Source organism: Polypterus senegalus, chromosome 2 (assembly GCF_016835505.1).
Source record: "Polypterus senegalus isolate Bchr_013 chromosome 2, ASM1683550v1, whole genome shotgun sequence".
NCBI lineage: Eukaryota > Metazoa > Chordata > Cladistia > Polypteriformes > Polypteridae > Polypterus > Polypterus senegalus.
The window spans coordinates 256,649,053-256,672,919 of record NC_053155.1 but is presented as its reverse complement, the minus strand read 5'-3'; the positions used below and the strand labels follow the sequence as shown (position 1 = coordinate 256,672,919).

At 38.2% G+C, this 23,867-nt stretch overlaps 1 protein-coding gene across 2 annotated transcripts in view; it reads left to right on the top strand.

The window, feature by feature from the left end:
* Positions 1 to 23,867, top strand: part of uggt2 (UDP-glucose glycoprotein glucosyltransferase 2) — a 652,370-nt gene that overhangs the window by 101,103 nt on the left and 527,400 nt on the right. For both annotated transcript variants that reach the window (XM_039745402.1, XM_039745404.1), the window contains exons 2-4: positions 12,533 to 12,660; positions 15,543 to 15,625; positions 18,691 to 18,821. In XM_039745402.1, coding sequence (XP_039601336.1) covers positions 12,533 to 12,660; positions 15,543 to 15,625; positions 18,691 to 18,821 — 342 coding nt within the window. The remainder of the gene's footprint in view (positions 1 to 12,532; positions 12,661 to 15,542; positions 15,626 to 18,690; positions 18,822 to 23,867) is intronic.

Here is a 23,867-nt window from a genome sequence, read left to right as displayed (position 1 = left end):
GCGGTGTGCGCTGTAAGGGTAGGTTGTGGTTTCTGTTTCTTTCGTGATTTTTTTATTTCATTTTATTGATTATTTAATAGGCAGAGGGGAGAAGACGTTAATGTGGCGCTCTGTCTATTTCTTTACTTTTGTTTTGAAAGGATTTTTGGGAACAGGAAAAATAAAAGCAAAGGGGAAAGAACGGAGGGGGGTAAGCAGGAATTCTGAGAGGGGACGGACTGGGGCTTTTCTACGGGGCGGCTATACAGCCAAAAGGAACGCGGACCCGCACACGGACACCGCGCTGGGCTTTTATTATATACTGTAGATGACTTGGAGCGGAACAAGTCACCCAAGACCTAATTTTTCTTCTGCAAAATGGCCCTTCAGATAGACATCAATATTAAAATGAAATGTCATCCTGCTTTTGTAAAAGCCTGTTAGTGCTATTCTAGACCCAAACAATAATTCTGGAATTTGCTTTTGGAGGTCAAAATGTATTTTCATTATTCATAACTTTTTAGATTGCTGTTACTGTGTTTTATTTTTCCAAGAAATCAATATTGTGCTTATTTGAAGTAGAAACAAAGTTTTGTTTTTTTACTCTGTAATCTTGTAAATTACTGCTAATAATTAATATAATTATAAAAAATAAAAAATTAATATAATTAATAAACTTCACCTTTACTGTCTTTGTCTTCATGTGAAAACTGTCATTATCCGTAAAAAGTTTTCAATTCAAGAACAGATTAGTATTTTAGGCTTACCTGGAATAAATGCTTTATGTAGGTTTTGGGAAGAGTCAGCATGGATGTAAGTAAGAAGATTCTATTCTGAAATTGAATTTAGAGGTTACAGCAAAAGTCCAAGTTAGTACTTTTCTGTTACTGTTAAGAAATCGTATTTTATTATTTACAATTTCTATTTTCAAAATACCTTTCTCTTAGATTATTATACATGACAAAAAAAAAGAAAACAGTTTGGAAAAAGGTTTACTTGATTTACTTAGGAAACCTGACAACATGAGTTGTAATAAATATTTCATTAACTATAATAAAATAGGATTACAAATAATAATCTTGAAATGTTACTGACATTGTTTTGGCTTCTTTCCTGTTTAAAGGCTTATAAGATTTTCATAATATGCATAATGTAAATAGCTGCTAATAATGGGTGCATAATTTGTAGTATTACAGAATGCTTGTCTTAATCTAAAATGTCAGCTAATGGTGCTCACCAGAGTCTTATCTGGACTTTTTTAAACCTTTTAACTATCATGTGTGGTTTATGAATGTGATTGGGTTAATGCATTATTTTATTTTCAGTCTGTTATTACAATACCAGGGGTGCTGAAACCCGACTCGTCCGACATGGGTAAATTGACTGTCGGACAAGCGTGTTTTTCTGGTTTCAGTTGTCCGCGGACAAGTGCAATTTTCTGGAGAAAAAAGAATTATGTGCGCTGTGCAGGGTACATTTTTACCACTACTTTCAAATTTTAAACATTTGGGTACGTACTTCGTGCGGAAACAGTCTACTAAGGCATGCTCTTCATGTCTCAGATTGGTCTTCAATATTGTTTACAAAATGACGGCTGATTTTTCAAAGGGGAAGCACTCTTACGGCCTTACATAAGTATTTTACCCTACTATTTACGTGCTTGGTGATGCGGTCATTTTTTTTCATGCCGACATTACGGTGTAATGTGATGATTTTTCATTATAATCGATAACTTTTATATATTATTAATAAAATTCATTGTTTTTACATAAAAATGAGGTCATTTTACTTACAATGCAAATGTTTTCACCACATAACAAAGCTTGCTAGGCAGTTAATCTTTCCTGAAATTTGCAATTTCGCGTAGGTTGTGATATCCTGAGGAGTTAAGAATTTTTTTGCGTGACAACATCAATTTTGATGATCTGTCTATAGATCGTTTTTGATTAGAAAATTTTTCATATAAAACAAATTGGTTTCGCGCTGTCAGTTTATTAAAAAACAAAGAAGAAAACATTCTATCGGTTTCCAAATGTTATGAAATATCTATAAAAATCTTCACTTAGACTTGTTTATTTGTGAGTTAAAATGATGAGGGAATCTTTTATATAATATTCTAAAGCAAGGTGGCAAAATACTACTCCCTGAAAGAACTTTTTTCAGTTTTAAAATGGAAGGCAGTTTTGGTATCAATAAAAGAGATCAGAAAAAATAAACTATTTTTCACTTTTATTTGTTTATGGGCATGTGAATTTAACTGGCGGACAAGTGGATTTTCTACGTTTAGTTGTCCTTGGACAAGTAGAAAAAAATTTGATTTCCACACTCCTAAATACGATACTATTTATTGGCAATGGGCTTTGACAGCCCCCCAGCCTTGACTCTCTAAGAAGACAAGGAAAAACTCCCAAAAAAAACCTTGTAGGGAAAAAATGGAAGAAACCTTGGGAAAGGCGGTTCAAAAAGAGACCCCTTTCCAGGTAAATTGGGCATGCAGTTAGTGTCAAAAAGAAGGGGGTCAATATAATACAACACAGAACAGAACAAATCCTCAATCTTCTTCTTCTTTCGGCTGCTCCCGTTTGGGGTTTCCACAGCAGATCATCTTCTTCCATATCTTTCTGTCCTCTGCATCTTGTTCTGTTAAACCCAACACCTGCATGTCCTCTCCCACCACATTCATAAACCTTCGCTTAGGCCTTCCTGTTTTTCTCTTCCCTGGCAACGCTATCCTTAGCATCCTTCTCCCAATATACCCAGCATCTCTCCTCTGTACACATCCAAACCAACGCAATCTCGCCTCTCTGACTTTTATCTCCCAACCGTCCAACTTGAGCTGACCCTCTAATGTACTTATTTGGAATCCTGTCCATTCTTGTCACACCCAGTACAAATCTTAGCATCTTTAACTCTGCTACCTCCAGCTCTGTCTCCTGCTTTCTGGTCAGTGCCACCGTCTCCAACCCATATAACATAGGTGGCCTCACTACGACCTATAGACCTTCCCTTTCACTCTTGCTGATACCCGTCTGTCACAAATTACTCCTGACACACTTCTCCATCCATTCCACCCTACCTGCACTCTCTTTTTCACCTCTCTTCCACAATCCCCATTACTCTGTAGTGTTGATCCCAAGTATTTAAACTCATCCACCTTTGCCAACTCTATTCCCCGCATCCTGAACATTCCACTCACCTCCCTCTCATTTACACACATGTATTCTGTCTTGTTCCTACTGACCTTCATTCCTCTCTTCTCTAGAGCATATCTAAACCTCTCCAGGTCTTCTTAACCTGCTCCCTACTATCACTACAGATCACGATATCATCAGCAAACATTATAGTCCACGGGGACTCCTGTCTAATCTCGTCTGTTAACCTGTCCATCACCATTGCCAATAAAAAAGGGCTCAGAGCCGATCCCTGATGTAATCCCACCTCCACATTGAATGCATCCGTCGCTCCTACCTCAGACTTCACTATTGTCACACTTCCCTTGTGCATAACCTGTACAACTCTTACTTCTCTGCCATTGCCGACTTCATCATACAATACCACATCTCCTCCAGAGGCACCCTGTCATATGCTTTCTGCAGGTCCACAAAGATGCAATGCAACTCCTTCTGGCCTTCTTCATCAATATCATTGGCTCTGCCCTCTCTCTCTTCCTCTTCTTGATCTCCAACATCAACCTACAGACCACCATCCTATGCTGCTTAATTACACTTTCCCCTGCCACCACTTTGCAGTTTTTTATTTTCTTTCAGATCAACTCTTCTGCATTGGATGTAATCTACCTGTGTGCATCTTCCTCCACTCTTGTACGTAAACTTATATTCCTCCCTCTTTTTAAAATACTTATTCAGCACAGCCATGTCCATCCTTTTGGCAAAATCCAATATCGTCTGACCTTCTTCATCTCGCTCCTTGACACCATACCTACCGATCACCTCCTCGTCTCCACTGTTCCCTTCACCAACATGCCCACTGGAATCTGCTCCAATCACCACTTTCTGTCCCTTGGGGTACACTGTTCATCACTTCATCCAGCTCACTCCAAAAATCTTCTTTCTCACCCATTGCATACCCAACTTGCGGTGCATATGCACTAACAACATTCATCATCACACCTCCAATTTCCAGCTTCATAATCATTACTCTGCCTGACACTCTTTTCACTGCCAAAACACTGTTGACATACTTTTCCTTCAGATTAACTCCTACCCCACTTCTCCTCCCATCCACACCATGATAGAACAATTTGAATCCATCTCCAATCCACCTGGCCTTACTCCCCTTCCATTTAGTCTCTTGCACACACAATATATCAACCTTCCTTCTCTCCATCATATCTGCTAACTCTCTCCCCTTACCAGTCATACTGCCAACATTCAAAGTTCCTACCCTCAGTTCCACTCTTTTTACTTTCCTCCTCTCCTTCTGCCTTCCGGACACGTCTCCCCCCTCTTCTTCTCCTTCTTTTTCATCCAACTGTAGCCAAATTTCTGCCAGCACCCTGTTGGCTAACAGTACTGGTGGCGGTCGTTGTTAACCTGGGGCTTGACCGATCCGGTATGGAAATATGTATTGTCCGCATATTGATTTGGCAAAATTTTACACCGGATGCCCTTCCTGACGTAACCTTCCCCATTTATACGGGCTTGGGACCAGCACGAGGAAACACACTGGTTTGTGCGTCCCTTGCGGCTGGGTTACAACAAATCCTCAATACAGTATAAAAATATGACATTTACAAGTACAGAGCAGAATTTAACATTAGATGATTTTACATAATGTTTTTTGGATTTGTTTAGAGTCCTGGAGACCTCAGACATCAAGCTGCCTCCCCCATTTGGCCATTCCACAGCTGAAACAGCACTGGGCCAGCCAATCTGATGAAAGGACCCCTCTACCCCACAATTCCTGCGATCCTCCATCAGGGATGACTTTACCTTAGGCAAGCAAAACAACTTGGCAGGTGGCACATTTGAGTACCGAGAAGAGAAACAGAATATGTGAGGAGGAGGAGGTTAGGAGCACGCACTGATACAGTGCATTGCTGCACCCACCACACGACAAACCAACTCAGGATCCAGATTAGGACCCGAATGCAGCCATGCAATGGGTGATACCTGAGCACCACACTAGTGCAGATTGAGTGGAACAATGTGAGTTGTGGTTTTTTTTTATGCTGGCTGGAGTGCCAATTCTGCCACCAACACCCAAGTTTTTCCCTGCAGGTTGGAGGGCCGGCCTACATGCAAGGACAATAGATTAGGGTTAGTAACAAATTATAACTATCTTGTTACTTATGTTTTAGTGCTAATGACTAACAACAGAGATGCGGTCTATACAGTTAATCAGCAGCTCTAGTCAGGATATGTTAAACTGAAGTAGTGAGTCTTCAGCCGGGATTTAAAAACTGAGACTAAAGGGGCATCTCTTATACTAGCAGGCAGACAGTTTTAGGCGCAGTTTAGGGGCCCTGTAACTAAAAGCTCGACCTGCCACTGTTATTTTATTAATTCTTGGAATCATAAGCAGACCGGCATCTTGAGATCTTAATGTGCGCTCCAGTTTGTAAGTCATGGTAAGTTCAGGACAAGTAAGCCAGACCTTGGCCATATAATGCTTTATACAGTATGTTAAATTGAGGATTTTGAAATCTGCCCTAAACTTAACCGGGAGCCAGTGTAACGATTTAAGAACTGGAGTTATGTTTTCATTTTTTCTTGTTTTTGTAATAATTCTTGCAGCAGCATTTTGGATTAAGTGGAGGCTGTACAAAGAACAGTTTGAACATCCAGTAAACACTGCATTGCAGTAGTCGTTCCTACTAGAAATTAATGCATGAATTAATTTCTCAGAATCCTTTGTATTTAGAAAGCGCCTTAATTTCCCAACATTTTTAAGATGGAAGAAACATGATTTGGACACTTTGTAATGTGCACTTTAAATGACATGCTAGAGTCAACGATAACTCCTAGATTGCGGGCTGATTCAGTAAAATTAATGGTGATTCCAACTGAGTTAAATGATGACAAAATATTGTTGTGATCAGCGTCATTCCCTCCAATAATTAACACCTCTGTTTTATCTGTGTTTAAAGATAGATAGTTTTCAACCATCCACTCCTTTAATTCACTAACACAACTAATTAAAGACAACATTGGAGAAACTTCATTTGATGTAAATGAAAGGTATAAGTGGGTGTCATCTGCATATGAGTGAAAATTAACATTATGTTTCCTAATGATAGATCCCATTGGAAGCATTTAAGGTGAAAACAGTAAAGGTCCCAGTACTGAGCCCTGCAGGGCACCATATTTCAGTTCTTTGTATAATGATGGATTACTGTCAGTACATTTCTGTACATATTGAATTTGATTTGATAAATAAGAACTAAACCAAGCGAGCACTGTAAGCCCAACATCATTTTCTAGCCTGTGCAGTAAAATAGAACGGTCAATGGTGTCAAATGCTGCAGTTAAGTCTAACAACATAATTACAATGGAGTTTCCTTCATCAGAGGATATCAGAATGTTGTTTACAACCTGCATTAGTGCCGTTTCTGTACTTTGACCAGTGTGGAAACCAGACTGGAATTTCTCAAATAAATTGTAATGCGTAAGGTGTGACTGAAGCTGATTGGCGAATACTTTTTCTAGTATTTTAGAGAGAAATGGTAAATTTGAAATAGGTCTCTAATTATTAAGTATGTGTGGGTCTAGGTCTGATTTTTTTTTAGTAATGGCTTATGACTGACACTTTAGCGTATTAGGTACTGTGCCATGCAATAATGAACTATTGATAATGTTTAGAATAGGCACTGAAAGAACATCCATTGCACTTTTTACTAGTTTCGTTGGCACTGTATCTAGGGAACAAGTAGTGGGGTTTCATTTTACAAATTAAAGTTAAAACTTCCTGCTCAGTTACAGGATTAAAACTGCTAAAGTGGTGAATGCAATGTGAGAAAGAGTCTGCTAAGCTAGTATGCGGTTTGTACTGTGATACTGCGATCTGGGATCTTATATTTTTCATGTTCTCATTGAAGAAGTTCATAAAGTCTGTACTGCTAATATCTATTGGTATTTTGCACTATAGATCTGAATTTCCATTTGTTAATTTAGCCACTGTTCTAAACAGTACCTGAGGATTTTTATTATTGCTATCTATTATTGTAAATAGTATTTTGAGCGAGCTTTAAAGAGAGCTTTTTATATTTTTTAACACTCTTTGTCCATGCAATTTGAAAGACATGTAGCTTTGTTGTTCTCCATATGTGCTCCAGTTTTCGACACTCTAATTTAAGAGTGTTTTCATTAAACCAGGGAAACTATGGAAATTGTGATAAATACTGACAAATGGTATGGAGACAGTGGTAAGGATTGCATCAGATAAGATGATTTGTGTTTTAAATTACATAACTTGTATTCAATTGAATACATTCATGTTTAATGTGGCACCATGTCATGTTGCATGTTGATTGGACATGAAAAGATGAATTTCACTGGTCAGGATTTATCTATATGTTTTGTCCTAGATCTGCAGATTGCCTTTTTGCTTACGTCTTCATTCTAGTTCTGTGTCTTTCCCAGAGAGGGCAGTGCAGTATGTTGGTAACTGGAGCATACACCGCTTTGTTCTAGTTTTTTTAAATTAGGCACGAGCAGCACAAAGTATCTAATACTGATGTCATTATCTCTGCCTTTCATGCTACATTGAAGAGGACTGTTCACTAAGACACCTTCACAATATTTAGTGCTTTCATCAGTTCTATGCAGACCTCATATGCCCTCATCAATTCTATGCAGACCTCATGTGCTGTGTGATTTGAAGGAAAACACCACCCAAAAATTATGTTTTATATGTTAACATACCCCATTTAGTTTGTAGAGATGCCAAGAAAAAAAATAATCCCATGTTTTCAAGCAGAACAGAAAGAAAAAAAAAATATTTTGTTATAGAAACAAAAGGTGACCATTGATGTACACCGGCAAACCATTTGAAAGAAGTCCATAGAAAAAAGGGATAAAGATTCACGTTATTCATGTTGCATAATCCATGTGTCAGTTATCCAGTTGTATGCTCAAAACATGTAAAACACGTACAAATACTTCTGGAAAAATCAGTGCAGATCATAAACCGGAAACGCATTCCCATAACCCTGCACTGCATCCGCCTTTCCTCCTCATTCACCGGTCAGGAATCCCCGTCTTCGAATCAGAAGTGCTGCATTATTTTCTGGAAATATATTAGCAAACAATGTACGTGTTTTGCATGTTGTCAGCGTAAGATTGGATAATTTACACATGGATTATGCAACATCAGTAATGTGCAATTTTTTTTCTCTCTTTTTTTCATGAATATTTTTTCACATTGTTTGCTGTTGATCACCATTGAGCCCTATTATGTCATAATTTGTTTTTCTTTCCAATGTGCATGCAAAGAGGATAATCTTTTTTCTTGTCCATTACTAAAAACTGCGATGGGTAAGTAACATACAAAAATATAATTTTTGGATGGAGTATTCCTTTAACTATCAAGAAGCTTTTTTAGTATTGGAGTAATTTCAATCTTGAGCTGTGAAAAAAACGAACCTATGGAAAAAAGGAAATGATATCAGAAGTACAGGTAGCAAAATAAGGTTTTTACGTATGATTTCTTGGCTTAGTCCCTGTAAATCAATGAGGACCTCAACAACACTCCAGTACTATGAAGTGAATCTGGAACATTTTTTAATTAAGAGGCTCAGTTGAGGTACATTGTGGTGCTTAACATATGGAAAAGAAGATCTAGTGAAAGATCTAGAGTATGCAAAAGAAGCTAGCTATCCATGAAATGTATGGGAATTTAATTGAAGTATTAGAAGACTAGTAATAAGGAATATGCTTGTCTGGACTTTCCGACTCAATATGTTGCCACTGTAATCCACACCAGGTCAGTTGTGAGGACAGTGAAGTCAAGCAATGCTCAGCTGAGATTGTAACCTACCTTTTCATATTCCAGTGATGCTTATTGTTGCTTTTTTGTTTTATTTGTTTCAAAAAAGTGTGTTACAGACATATTCATATTCAAGTGAGGGATAATGGAAAATGTCACATTAAAATGATCTCTTTAGCCCTTGAGAACCAGTATGTAAACTTGGGTCTCCATCTGTTCAATGTAATATTCCTCAACTAATTATATTGTAAAACAGGTTAATATTTAGTCCTGCTTCCTTCCAGTAAATTCCTGTTTTGTGGTTTCTTTATCATAATAGGACCAATAAATTTTGTCTGCAGCCATTTTTCCATGTGTTCAAGACCACTACCAACTCAATGACAGCTTCATATCAAAGATCACAGTTGAAATTCTGCTGTCATCCTTTCTTAATGAATATATATTAGTAGATCTTACTATATCAGTTAGTTTTATCTCCAGTGCCCTAATTATATTAGTGGTTCAGCCAAATTACCTGGGAATTACAGTACCATTAAAAAGTATTATTTGCCCTGTGCTTGAATTCCTCTATTTTTGCTTATTCATAATACTTTAAACACATTTCATATAGTACCAAAGTCATCCTGAGTAAGTTAAGTACACAGTTTTAAAATGATCATTTGATTTATTGAAGGAAAAATTTTACCAACACCTATATTACCCATGTGAAAAATGAACCCCCCCCCTTAGTCATGCAGTCAAACAGTCAACTAAGTTTAAATGATAATCACATTATACACAACTAAGCTTGATGTAGCCATCCCTATTAAATGTGAACATCACATCAATAAAACCTTTCCAGCCATGTGAAGTTGGCTGAAGGGTCTGAACAAGCATTACCATGCATTAAAATAAAATCTACAGACCTGAGGAGGAAAGTTACTGTAAAAGTTCAAGGTTTACAGCGCAATTGCTAAAACTCCATTAGATTACCATTAGAGTCATTATCTCCAAATGGATAAAACTTGAAACAGTGGTAAATCTGCACAGGAGTGGCTGGCCTAAGAAAAATTACTCCTGTGCACAAAAAAATTGATATACAGTAGCTCTGTTATTGGCAACATTCATAATTCCATCATTAGAAAGACACTGGGCAGAAGTGGCATCCATGGGAGATTTGTAGGCACAATCTAATGCTGAACAAGAGGAACATAAACGGTCATCTTGTTTAAAAGATGCTTTGATTACCCACAGAACTTTTTGGATAATTTTCTATGGACTGATCGGTCACAAGTGGAACTTTTTAGAAGACATGGGTCTCATTACATTTAGCATAAAACTAACATAGCTTTCCATGACAGTGAAACATGGTGGTGGTGGTAAGTGTGATGGTGTGTGGATGCTTTACTGCTTTAGGGCCTGGGTGATTTGCCATAACTGAGTGAAGCATGAATTCATATCTCTAGTAGAAAGTACTGAGGGAGAACGTCCAGTTATCAGTTCATGATCTGAAGCTCATTTTCAGGTGGGTTATGCAGTAGGACCACAATTTGGAAGCATAACAGAAAGTCCTCTTCCAAAAACCTGAAAAAAACAACATTAAGGTTTTTGAGTGGCCTAATTTATAATAATGCCTTAAACCCCACTGATATATTTTGACAGGACCTTACATGGGCAATTCATAGATGAAGACTGTCCAATTTGGCTCAATTAAAACCATTCTGGAGAGAAGAGTGGGGCAGAATTTCTCCATAGATTCCAAAGAATCTGGAAGTGTTCAGTGTATTAAATAATTATTAAAAAATAGTTTTTGTTTTGTATACTGAGGTTGTATTTTTAATTTACTAGATTTGTTTTGAGATTAGAAGCAATTATGAATAGGCAAAAATAGAGGAAATCAAGAAGAGGGTTTTTTTTCAGAAAACTACATTTTTCCCTAGCCTATAAAACATAAAGTCAAAAATGGACAATGCTCTGAAACCTGCATTGGGTCTTTTGGAGGTACTTTTCTTCATTGTGTTGCTCATCCTGAAGTATGGTCTGAGTGATCTGCAAAATCATTTTACATTAATGATGTATACTTAAAATGATGACCTTCATTTCTTAGCCCTGGCCTTTGCATTTAGAGTCACTGTATCTTGCAGGGGGAAAACACTCTCCAGACTAACAATGTTTTTTTTTTTTAATTAAATTAATTTTGATAATTGCCCAATCCTTTCACAGAACACAAAATTCTCAAAGAAGTTTAAAAGAGGACAAAACACTTGTACATTAGGTAAAAAAACTGTTATAACTTCTTCAAACAAACAATTACTAAGGCTGAAGAAGGTAGGACATTAACTTTATCAGAACAAGAGAGCCTGTTTGGAGAAATGGTTCACAGGCTGCATTGGTGACTTGATGAATTTCAACAAGACAGCACTCAAATGTTAAATCATTAGAATGCACAGTGAGCAGCAGAACATTTTAGAAGCCCATTTTATCATTTTATTCAATTTTTTTTCAATAACTTGTCACATAAATGACATAGAGGTTGGGAGCATGTGCATACACCACACAACAAACCACCTGGTTTGAGACTAAAGTGCAGCGGGTAACATTGGAACAGTGTGAGGTTATTTACGGTAGCTAAAGTGCCAATCCTGCCACCAACCCCAAAATTTTCCCTGTAAATTGGAGGACTTGCTTGCAGAGCTGGGTCCAGATTAATGTCATACCCAAGACAAAGAAATTGCAGGATAAAGGCCCAGTCAGAGTAGAGTCACTTCTGGTTATTATGGGTTTCGAACTGGCATCCTTCCAGTTGCTTTCACAGTTCCCTAGCCTCAGATCCAACACTCTGCCCATAAATTATGCAGTTCTGCTAAAACTCCCTCAGTCCCCCTTTTTACTTCTGCTGTTCAGCTCTGCACTGATTTATAGTTATCTCTGAATATGAGGATGTATTCATTTGAGGATCTTTCTTATAAAGTAGTATGCTTCTCCCAGACCTCTACAAGGAAAAAAAAAATATTTTTAATAAATGTCTGCTAAATCTAAGTGATCATATTAATGTAGCAAAAATCACATATGCTACAGGTCTACATAAGCCATTAAATCATAAATGACAGTGAAGGTTCAGATTATTGACTATATTTACTTGTGCCCTTCTGTGACCTCTTGCCAACCCTCAAACACCACAGTGTGAATATGCTCTCAATTAAGTGTCAAATGTCAAGATAGCTGAAGTAATTACCATGTTTTGAAAGTTTATCTGGTTTCTGAAAAATGTATTGGCTTCTTTAATTTCTTTTTTTTGACTGTTGCCCAATAAGACTTAAAGTAATGAAAGATACAAAATAGTTAACATTTATTATGGTAAAACTAATATTGGCTGCTATGAATCCTACACATTTTCCTTTTATAGTCTTTTGTAATTCGGTTCTATACCTACAATAAAAGGCTAATTACTGACAATGACTTTTAGCTCAGTACAAAGAGAATCAATCTAAGTTATGTTCTGGTTAAATTAAAACAAGCAGAGAATATTGATTTAAGAAAGATTTTAAAAATATGATGTATTTTGTTAAATACACTGTTAATATTCTGTGTGTTTCCATTGTATAAAATAGTTTACTTATATTTGCAGAGCATGCCATTACTGCTGTGTTTGGGTTTCTTACTGCCAACAGTCCTTCACTGTGATGCAGCCAGCAAAGGCGTGACAGTTAGTCTGAAAACAAAATGGCCCATGACTCCACTTCTTCTTGAAACAAGGTAAGATATTAAAAACATTTCTTGGTGACATTGTTAGAAGTTACCTGTTGTTGACTAATATGCCTCATTTCTTTGAAATCAGAGAACATTTTTACATTTAAGGCCTTCTTAACACCAATTTAGTAGTTTCCATTATTACAAATTTGCTTTTTTGCCTTCAAATGTTGTAACCTGCATATATTGTGTCTAAGAATAAATTATGCAAGGAGGTCAGAAATAATTAATTTTATTCCTTTAAGGTTTTACATGGAGAAATAATTCATTATTTTTTGTAAATATGGATTTCTTTCAGTTTCATTGAAGGTGTGTTATTTTATCTTTGTTTTGCTTATTTGTCTAGCTATCATATTATGTGAATTTCTATTCTGATGATCAGTTTCACATTCTCCTTTCTAATGACCCAAGTTTCACCCGCATTCAATAACACTGGCCAGAGTACTGTCTTATAAAACTTACACCGTTCAGCTCAGATCTTTGAAATGGTTCATTTGTTTAGCTTCAAATTTCTTTTCATTTTAAAAAAGAACTTTGACACCAGTTGAGGTCAATGTCCCCCGAACCCCTGTTATGTTCTGCTTCCTAGAAATAAGCTCAAAACAACTTTTTTTATAACAAACCTAAGGTGCTATTCAAAAGCAAAATGTTTACATTATTTTGTGAAAAACTGATTTTGAAACCCTACATTTCAGAAGATGCTATTTACAGATAATTTTTAGATATTGTTTGTACAATTTGACATGGACACCATTGATCAACTATCAGTTTATTATTTATTTGATGCTCATCACTACAGCTTACCCAACTTGAGTTTGTTGAATGGTTTACCACAACATCTTTGAGGTTCATTGTATCATTGTATTCAATCTGCTTGTGTTCTTTCATTCCTTTTATTGCTATTGCTTCCCATTTCCTTGCCTGTTTCTTCATTTGATCTCTTTTCAGCTTGCTGACTCCCCTTATTATCAGTTTTTATGAACGTAGTTAATGCTTATAATGTTAGCTGTCTGCTTTATCCATAGCTGCTTCCACTATTGAGGTGTTTATCATTTTGCTTCCCTGACATTAGAGTAGAGACCCTACATCTGAATTAAGCGTTGAACTCCTCCTCAACAGATACATCTCATAGGTACTTTAAAAACAACTCCACTGATAGATTGAGTCTGCTGGGTCTGAGCCAGATCAGCACTTCACAGGAATTAGCTGAAAGTTGTGCAGTTGTGCTTTGTCCGAATAACCAGTCGCACTACTTCTACTTAAATGAAACAACTACACAGCTGATCATTGTTTGTTGTCTCTATGAGTTCTTGTGTCATGTGGACGTAAAGTTTAACCTCTCATTTTTATGGTGTTTGCAAATTTCAAAAAACCTTCTAAACTTGAACTCTGATCACTATGCCCTTTGCACTCTTCCAGGTACTTAAGGTGTTAGCTGTATTAATAGTTGTAGTGAGAGCTGTGTCATGTGTACACAGTACAGTAAATTCTTATTTGTCTGCCCAATCAACATGCAACATGTTGCCAATCTCTTGTTCCATGATAAATGTGAATGTTTTTAAATACTTTTTACTTTTGCAAAACACAAATCAGCTTACTTTAATACTTTCACCCCAGTTTTGATATATCTTGACAGTATGTATGAGAGTTTCCGCCAGTTGGAGGGACAAAACCAATAAAGAATAGACTCGGTTTTAGCAGTCAATATTTGAAAGATAAAGGCTGATCTTTCTTGTTTCATTGATGACAACAGAAGCAGTGTAACCAAAATATAGATTAGCTCTTTTGCTGAAGTGCACATGACATGCATGCTGCTCTTTTGGCCCCTGCATGACTGAGTTATGGTTTTATAACGAAGTGTTTCTTGATGTTTTCTGGTGTCGCAATCCACTTTTTCCTCATATAATTGTCTAGTATAGTCGATGGAGTGGTGTCTTGGCATGACCCACAATGACCCAAAAATAGCAACTCCCCACCCAAAAGTGGGTCATGGCCTACTGTAGTGGTTGAGAAATACTGCTGTAGTGAACAACGGTCCAGGAACTGTATGGCTCACAGCATCTTTTTTTGTAGAAATGGTTTGATTTGTTCTTACTATGGGGCTTTGTTTTGGGTTTCTTCTGTTGTGCATGCTACAATATACAATGTAATGCTAAAATACATGTACTGTATTACTAATGTACTGATATTGATATACTGATAGAAGCAATTGACTAATATAAGTGTGTGTAAGCAAGAATATTTAAAGCAGAGTCACAATAACTGTTAATGAAAGAATGTTTTATAATTTCCTAAAAGCACCCGCTAGCAAAATAATATTCTATGCCTAAGAATAAAAATGTGATGACATACAAAAAAGTTTGCAAAAACAGGAAACACTGAAGCAAGTGTAAATGAATTTTGGAAAAGGGTACAGAGAGGTAAAAAAAAAAAACTATATAAACAGCCTGAAGATGGGGAAACACACTGTTCTTTCATCGTTTTTGCTGAGTGTAACCTCAAAGGGAAACATGAGAATCACTGATTTTCCTGAAAAACCTAATTTTTGAGAATCTGATAAGTGATCTTCAATAGCTAGAAACATTGGCCTTCTATTACAATCTTTATAATGTCCCTTCTATGATACTTTGTTCACGTTGCTGTTTCCTCAACAACCAGAACAGGTAAAGTGGTATGGAGGGGAGAATGATCAAGTTTTGCCCTACAAATTCAAAGTTGCTCATTTACAAATTGAACCCTACATGTATGTTTTGTTGCAGTTTTTAAAATTTAACAGTTGAATTCTCTATAACATATTTCAAAAACAAATTAATGTAGGCATCTATTTAAAAGAATAAAGTCTAACTGCAGAATCTGTTCTGAAAAAAATCCATTATTTTTTATTTTAGTGAATTTATTGCACAAGAAGGAAATGAAATGTTTTGGCAGTTTGTGGATACTGTGAGAGAGATAACAATTTATAAAAAAGATGGTAAGAAGCCATTTTATACAATTTATCAACTTTGGTTTTTTTTTTTGTTCTTTTCAAAGATCCCTGATTAAATTCTTTTTGGTGGTAATATATTTAAATTTGTTTGTATATGTATGTATATACAGTGGTGTGAAAAACTATTTGCCCCCTTCCTGATTTCTTATTCTTTTGCATGTTTGTCACACAAAATGTTTCTGATCATCAAACACATTTAACCATTAGTCAAATATAACACAAGTAAACACAAAATGCAGTTTTTAAATGATGGTTTTTATTATTTAGGGAGAAAAAAAAATCCAAACCTACATGGCCCTGTGTGAAAAAATAATTGCCCCCTGATCCTAATAACTGGTTGGGTCACCCTTAGCAGCAATAACTGCAATCAAGCGTTTGCGATAACTTGCAATGAGTCTTTTACAGCGCTCTGGAGGAATGTTGGCCAACTCATCTTTGCAGAGTTGTTGTAATTCAGCTTTATTTGAGGGTTTTCTAGCATGAACCGCCTTTTTAAGGTCATGCCATAGCATCTCAATTGGATTCAGGTCAGGACTTTGACTAGGCCACTCCAAAGTCTTCATTTTGTTTTTCTTCAGCCATTCAGAGGTGGATTTGCTGGTGTGTTTTGGGTCATTGTCCTGTTGCAGCACCCAAGATCGCTTCAACTTGAGTTGACGAACAGATGGCCGGACATTCTCCTTCAGGATTTTTTGATAGACAGTAGAATTCATGGTTCCATCTATCACAGCAAGCCTTCCTGGTCCTGAAGCAGCAAAATAACCCCAGACCATCACACTACCACCACCATATTTTACTGTTGGTATGATGTTCTTTTTCTGAAATGCTGTGTTCCTTTTATGTCAGATGTAACGTGACATTTGCCTTCCAAAAAGTTCAGCTTTTGTCTCATCAGTCCACAAGGTTTTTTCCCAAAAGTCTTGGCAATCATCGAGATGTTTCTTAGCAAAATTGAGACGAGCCCTAATGTTCTTTTTGCTTAACAGTGGTTTGTGTCTTGGAAATCTGCCATGCAGGCCATTTTTGCCCAGTCTCTTTCTTATGGTGGAGTCGTGAACACTGACCTTAATTGAGGCAAGTGAGGCCTGCAGTTCTTTAGACGTGTCCTGGGGTCTCTTGTGACCTCTCGGATGAGTCGTCTCTGCGCTCTTGGGGTAATTTTGGTCGGCCAGCCACTCCTGGGAAGGTTCACCACTCTTCCATGTTTTTGCCATTTGTGGATAATGGCTCTCGCTGTGGTTCGCTGGAGTCCCAAAGCTTTAGAAATGGCTTTATAACCTTTACCAGACTGATAGATCTCATTTACTTCTGTTCTCATTTGTTTCTGAATTTCTTTGGATCTTGGCATGATGTCTAGCTTTTGAGGTGCTTTTGGTCTACTTCTCTGTGTCAGGCAGCTCCTATTTAAGTGATTTCTTGATTGAAACAGGTGTGGCAGTAATCAGGCCTGGGGTGGCTACGGAAATTGAACTCAGGTGTGATACACCACAGTTAGGTTATTTTTTAACAAGGGGGCAAATACTTTTTCACACAGGGCCATGTAGGTTTGGATTTTTTTCTCCTAAATAATAAAACCATCATTTAAAAACTGCATTTTGTGTTTACTTATGTTATATTTGACTAATGGTTAAATGTGTTTGATGATCAGAAACATTTTGTGTGACAAACATGCAAAAGAATAAGAAATCAGGAAGGGGGCAAATAGTTTTTCACACCACTGTGTGTGTGTGTGTGTGTATATATATATATATATATATATATATATAGTCATTGCAAATTATGTTCATTTAGCACAATTTACAGTACATCTTTGATGTCTACAGATTCACGTATCTGCTTCTTTTAAAGTGTAACCCATTTTTTAACACATATGGTCTACTTGTGACTAATTGCGGCCATGTGCGGTAGAAAATAAAATCCAGAGAAGCCTATTGCACAGAAGCAGAAGATGAAATTGACAGGTTTATGATCCTTTCAATGTCCAGGTCTGTAGGCATGCTACACTGAATAGATTGACATGTGTTTACCAGGTGGCAAGAGGTGGGGGCAAGGCATTGAACCCTATTTGTTATAGTTACCGGGGTTTGCAGTTATTCCCCATAAACAAGGAATTCCCAGTAAGTGCAGGTCATAAATTTACACTGATTAAGTCCCTGCCCTTTGTACACACTGCCCGCCGCTAGTACTGATTGAATGGTTTAGTGAGGTCCTTAGATTGGTGCTGCTGTGGTCATTTGTGGCCTCTGGTGGATCCATGAAAAGACAATCGATTTTGACTATCCAGACAAAGCAAAAGTCATAATAAGGTTTCCTCAGGTGTACTTGCTGAAAGGTCAATATCAAGCCTTTAGTGGTTAGAGTGGAGGTGTAGCGCCTTCAGCCTTCCTGCAGGTCCTACACTAGCCTGGGGTTTCCGGGTTTGTATCCAAGCTGGCATCCCACACAACCACCCCACAATCCCCTTACTTCTCCCCTTGCTAACTAACCCTGTTAGTTCTGTCCAAACATCACCATGCATTCTCTCTGTCCATTTTTAGCCACAGGGGCCTGGGTACTTACCTGTGTGTTTCAGTGATGTGTTTTAATAAACAGCTTCTGTTGTGTTAGCAACACTGCACATTCTGATAATATTCCTCATGTTCTTAGTGTTTTACTCTGTTTTTCAGATAAATGTATTTAGGTTCAACAATGGCAGCGAAGTGTAATGATAATGAAAATATTTTTCCAAGTGCTCCCAAATGTAAACACATTATAACGAGCTTAGCTGATTTTCAGTACATGAAATTGTGTGTTTATGGTAACGGGTAACAATAATAAATAGTTCCACCAGAACCTAGTCCCATATTTCCCATAGGATCAATGCTTCATTGTCTGTGGTTTCGGTTTCCACTGGGTCTTTCAGGAAAATAACTACCATAAATATGAGAGCTGACTGTATATTTTTGCTTGTGTCATAAATGATGAATCACATGTTACATAAGTTGTACATGCTAATAAAACTAAATAATGTATTATTGTTGGAAAAAATGTTTTAAAATTCTTTTGTACAGACTCAGAACAAGCTTATTACAATTTAATTCTGAAGAAAGCTGGACAGTTCATAACAGACCTCCAAATTAATCTGCTGAAGTTTGCCCTTTCCTTGAGAGTCTTCTCTCCCACTGTGCAGAAATTCCAACAGGTAGGTAAAAAAAAAAACAAAACAATGCTGTTTACTCACGTGTTGGTGAATTATTATTAAAGAAAATTATTTGGTACAGTGCTTATAAAAAGTATTCAACCTCTTGGAAGGTTTCACATTTTATTGTTGTACAACATTGAATCACAGAGGATTTAATTTAGCTTTTTGACATTGACCAACAGAAAAAGACTCTTTAATGTCAAAATGAAAACAGATCCATGCAAAGTGGTCTAAATTAATTGCAAATATAAAACTCTGTAGGGTACAAATATAAAACACAAAACAACCGATCACATAAGAATTCAACCTTTTTAAATATGACATACCTAAATCATCACTGGTGCAGCAAAGTCCTTTTCAGGAGTCACATAAATAGTTCAGTGGAGATCACCTGTCTGAAGGGTTTTCATTGATTGTAGTGTAAAGGCACCTCATCTGGAAAGTCCAACTTGTGATGAGTCATGTCATGTCCTAACCTACACAATAAAGATTAAATAACACTCCATGCAACACTGTAAAAAGGTGTTTGAAAAGCACAAGTCCGGGGATGGAGTTAAAAAAATATCTAAGTCACTGAAAATCGCATGGAGTCCAGTTAAATCAGTCATCAAGAAATGGACAGAGTAGTGCAAAGCTGTAAATTTGTCTGAGCCCACTGCTCTCCTGTCCTGGCTGTTGTCTTTCTCCCGGACCAGGTGAGCACCAGTCCTCCACGGTCCGGCAGCAGTCTGCTGGGCGACTACTTGTCCCGGGGTTGTGGGCACGCCGCACCCGCGGCATGTGTGTGGGCGTACCTGCCGCGCTGGGCCGTCCACAAAATTATTTTGTGACGGGGCCCTCCGGCCTTGAACCAGGCGGAAAGTCCTATCTGGGATGCCATTGTGGAGGCTGGCCCAGACACAGACAGGCGGACACGTTCATGTCACCCACAAACACGTTTATTTACAAATATATAGTCACAAGTGCACCACAAAAACCCTTTTTTTTCCTGGCCACACAATGCCTTCTTCAGACTGCCTCCTTCTCTCTTCTCCAGCTCAGTCCACTCCACTCCTGACTCTTGCTTCGAATGAAGGGAGGCGGCCCCTTTTATTATCACCCGGATGTGCTCCGGACACGCCCCTGTGTGGCGGAAGTGCTGGCTGCATACCCGGAAGCACTCCGGGTGTCCCTGCTCTTCTTCCCCTCAGCACTTCCTGGTGTGGCGGAAGTGCTGAGGTCTAGGGCTCTAAAGGCATGGGGGCGCCCCCTGGTGGCGACCACGGGCCCCTACAGGGTGGAGCTTCAAAGCTCTGTGCCCGTGGCCCCCAAAGGAACCAGGGTGGTCGCCCCCACATGGTCTGGGGAAGGTGCAAGCCCTCCTCCGGCCACCTAGATGCCCCGGTTGGGTCGCCACCCCAGCCACCTCTGACTATATCTATATATATATATATATATATATATATATATATATATATATATATATATATATATATATATATATATATATTCTCACCTAAAGGATTATTAGGAACACCATACTAATACGGTGTTTGACCCCCTTTCGCCTTCAGAACTGCCTTAATTCTACGTGGCATTGATTCAACAAGGTGCTGAAAGCATTCTTTAGAAATTTTGGCCCATATTGATAGGATAGCATCTTGCAGTTGATGGAGATTTGTGGGATGCACATCCAGGGCATGAAGCTCCCGTTCCACCACATCCCAAAGATGTGCCGGGTCTTAGCTAACATTAAATAAAGCCGTGGACATTGCAACATCACACAATAGATCAACTCACGTGAACTGACTGAACGCAGTATGAGTGATCACTTCCATGCATCAAACCTGTTCAAAAAACGCATTACACAATTGACAAGGTAGGAAAAGAATATGCTCCGAGTTGAGCTCCACACCTAACAAGGTCTTGCGGAAGCAACTTCGTCATGCTGCCACCAAATACTCACAGAAAAATCCACACGTTAATACACACGCTGTCTCTAGAGTTTCTCTACACTCAATGTATTCTTCGCATCCCCGTTATACCCTCTGATCTCCCATTTCAATTCAGATGCCTTCAATTTCCAGTAAGGCTCTGCTGCGCGATGACAAGTAATAAGTCTCAGGGACAGACCCTACAAAACGATGGCATTGATTTCAGGCAAGTTTGCTTTTCTCCTGGACAACTATACATTGCATTCTCACGAGTGAGCTTGCGCAGCTTCATCATATTACAACCGGAGTGCAGCCAGAAACTTTTAAGTGCCGGGTCTTAGCTAACATTAAATAAAGCCGTGAACATCGCAACATCACACAAGAGAGCAGCTGACTGACTGAACACAGTATGAGTGATCACTTCCATGCATCAAACCTGTTCAAAAAATGCATTACACAATTGACAAGGTGATGGCTTTATATGTCATTCGTTTATAAAACAGTGGAGAAGCTGTGTAAAGGCTGTTTCACAAAAAAACAGCGGAGCGTCTTATATGAGCAGGCAGTCAGCTAAAGAAGGGAATCAATAAATATCTATAATCGTAATAAATGAATAAAAAATAACGTACAAGCCGCGGATTAAATAAAGGAAATGGGTACCTGAACAGTAAAGTAAGTCTCGAATAGCTACACAATAACTATGAGAATCGTAATAAACGAACAATAAAACAGTACAGAACCGTGACGCAAGGAGAAACAATGGCCTTATATGGCGTTTGTTTATAAAGCAGCGGAGAAGCTGTGTTAAGGCAGCTACACAAAAAAACAGCAGAGCGCCACACTCTGAATGTATTCCTCAAATCACCGTTATACCCTCTGATCTCTACATTTCAATTGAAATGCCTCAGATTTCCAGTAAGGCTCTGCTTCGCGATGACAAATAATAAGTCTTAGGGACACTTAGGGACAGACCCTACAAAAGGTTGCCATTGATTTGAGGCAACATTGCTTTCCTCCTGGACAAAACTATACGTTTCATTCTCAAAAGTAATCTCAGTGCACAGCTTGGTCATATTACAACTGGACTGCTGAACTGACAACGTGGTATTCAAAGAGATCCTTAACAGATAGTTATTGGTATATTTTCCCTCAGTTTAAAAAGGTTTTCTTTTCTTCTTAATAAAAATGTAAAAGCAGTTCTTCGTCGCTGCGAAGCGCGGGATTTTGCTATATACAGTATATATATGTAGATATGTATATATATGTGGATATGTATATATATACTGTGTATATGTGTGTGTGTATATATGTGGATATGTGTATATATATGTAGATCTGTATATATCTATACTAATAAAAGGCAAAGCCCTCACTCACTCACTCACTCACTCATCACTAATTCTCCAACTTCCCGTGTGGGTGGAAGGCTGAAATTTGGCAGGTTCATTCCTTACAGCTTCCTTACAAAAGTTGGGCAGGTTTTATATCGAAATTCTACGCGTAATGGTCATAACTGGAAGCTGTTTTTCTCCATTTACTGTAATGGAGATGAGCTTGAACGCCGTGGGCGGAGTTTCGTGTGACATCATCACGCCTCCCACGTAATCACGCAGTACATAGAAAACCAGGAAGACCTCCAAAAAGCGCTGAAGAAAACATGCATTATATAATTGAGAAGGCAGCGAAACAATAAGAAGCGAGCGAGTGACATATACAACCATATTCATGAGTTCTGCTACTTCGGAAACAAAGCACGATGTAAACCAACACTTTAAAGTAAGTTCATAGACAGGCTGCGCTGGCGTTTGTAATTTAGTGCCTGCCCATATAAGGCCGTCCGTCAGCGGCAATCCAATAGCAAACTCCCACTAAATATTCACGGGTGAAGGACTGTGCTTATGGAGAGGAAGATGAGATGGTCAGGGTGGTGTTTGACACAAACTCAGCGAAACTGCGAGAGAAAGTTTTAAGTGCCAGGACTAAGGTAACATTAAATACAGCCATGGACATCGCACGAGATGGCATCAGCACAGCTGGGAACCTTCGATGCATGTACACCGAGCGGCTCACGTGAACTGACGCGTGCACAGATAAAAGCAACAGTTCCAAAGAGCTGAACAAAACCGAATTACACAATTGAAAAGGCAGCAAAAATATGAAGCGTCTGATACATACAAGCATATTCATAAATCCAGCTACTGCGGAAACAAAGCACACGTGGAAAAAGTCAATGTCCCGCTAAAGGAAGACAGTGTAAAAAAAGCCCGTGCATGCGGTGTGTCAGGTCTCAGATAAAGAAGAAGACAGCTGTTTATTGATGCAGTAAGAAACGAATCGATGAATGAAACCTGTCATCTTTACAACGATTGACAAACACGGAATGTAACTTGAACACAACACATCCTACAAATACGAACCTGATTGAAAGAAATAATGATAATCAAATCCTTGATGACAGCAACACTCAGTAACACTCACAAAACAAATACTGTATATTGACAGTCATGTTACGTTATTTTTAAAATGTTCTTTTTTTCTAGCTTTTTAACACACTACTTCTCGCTGCGATACGCGGGTATATATATATGTATATATATATCCCGATCTACATACTCGAATAATGGATACTTTATTAGCCATCAATGATTGTTTTGGTAAAGCCATACTCAGTGTATTCATTAGATGAGCGGTAAAAAGTAAGAGCGAGGGAGGATGACTTATTGAGGCATGCAGGCTGTAGTGCGTCAACTCTATCTGAATTGCGCGATCACATTTGAAAAATATATCTTTTCAAGTTCTATTTAGTCCATATGTGTCAAACTCAAGGGCGGGGCCACATCCGCCCGGCGTAATTATATCCGCCCGCGAGATCATTTTATATACTGTATTATTGTTATTAATGGCCGGGTATATGAAGCGCTGGTAACACAATAAACTACAGATCCCATAATGCAGCGCTTCAGCTGCCTTGCCGAACACTTACGCGTTAATCAAGTCTAGCTTATGATGCTGCAAGTTATTGCGAAGCTAGCTCACACGATGCTGAAGAGAAAAGTTGATTCTGAAAATAGAGCCTTTAAAACCGATGGGAGGCTGAGTATATGTTTACTGAACCCGTGTGTCTCATTTGTGG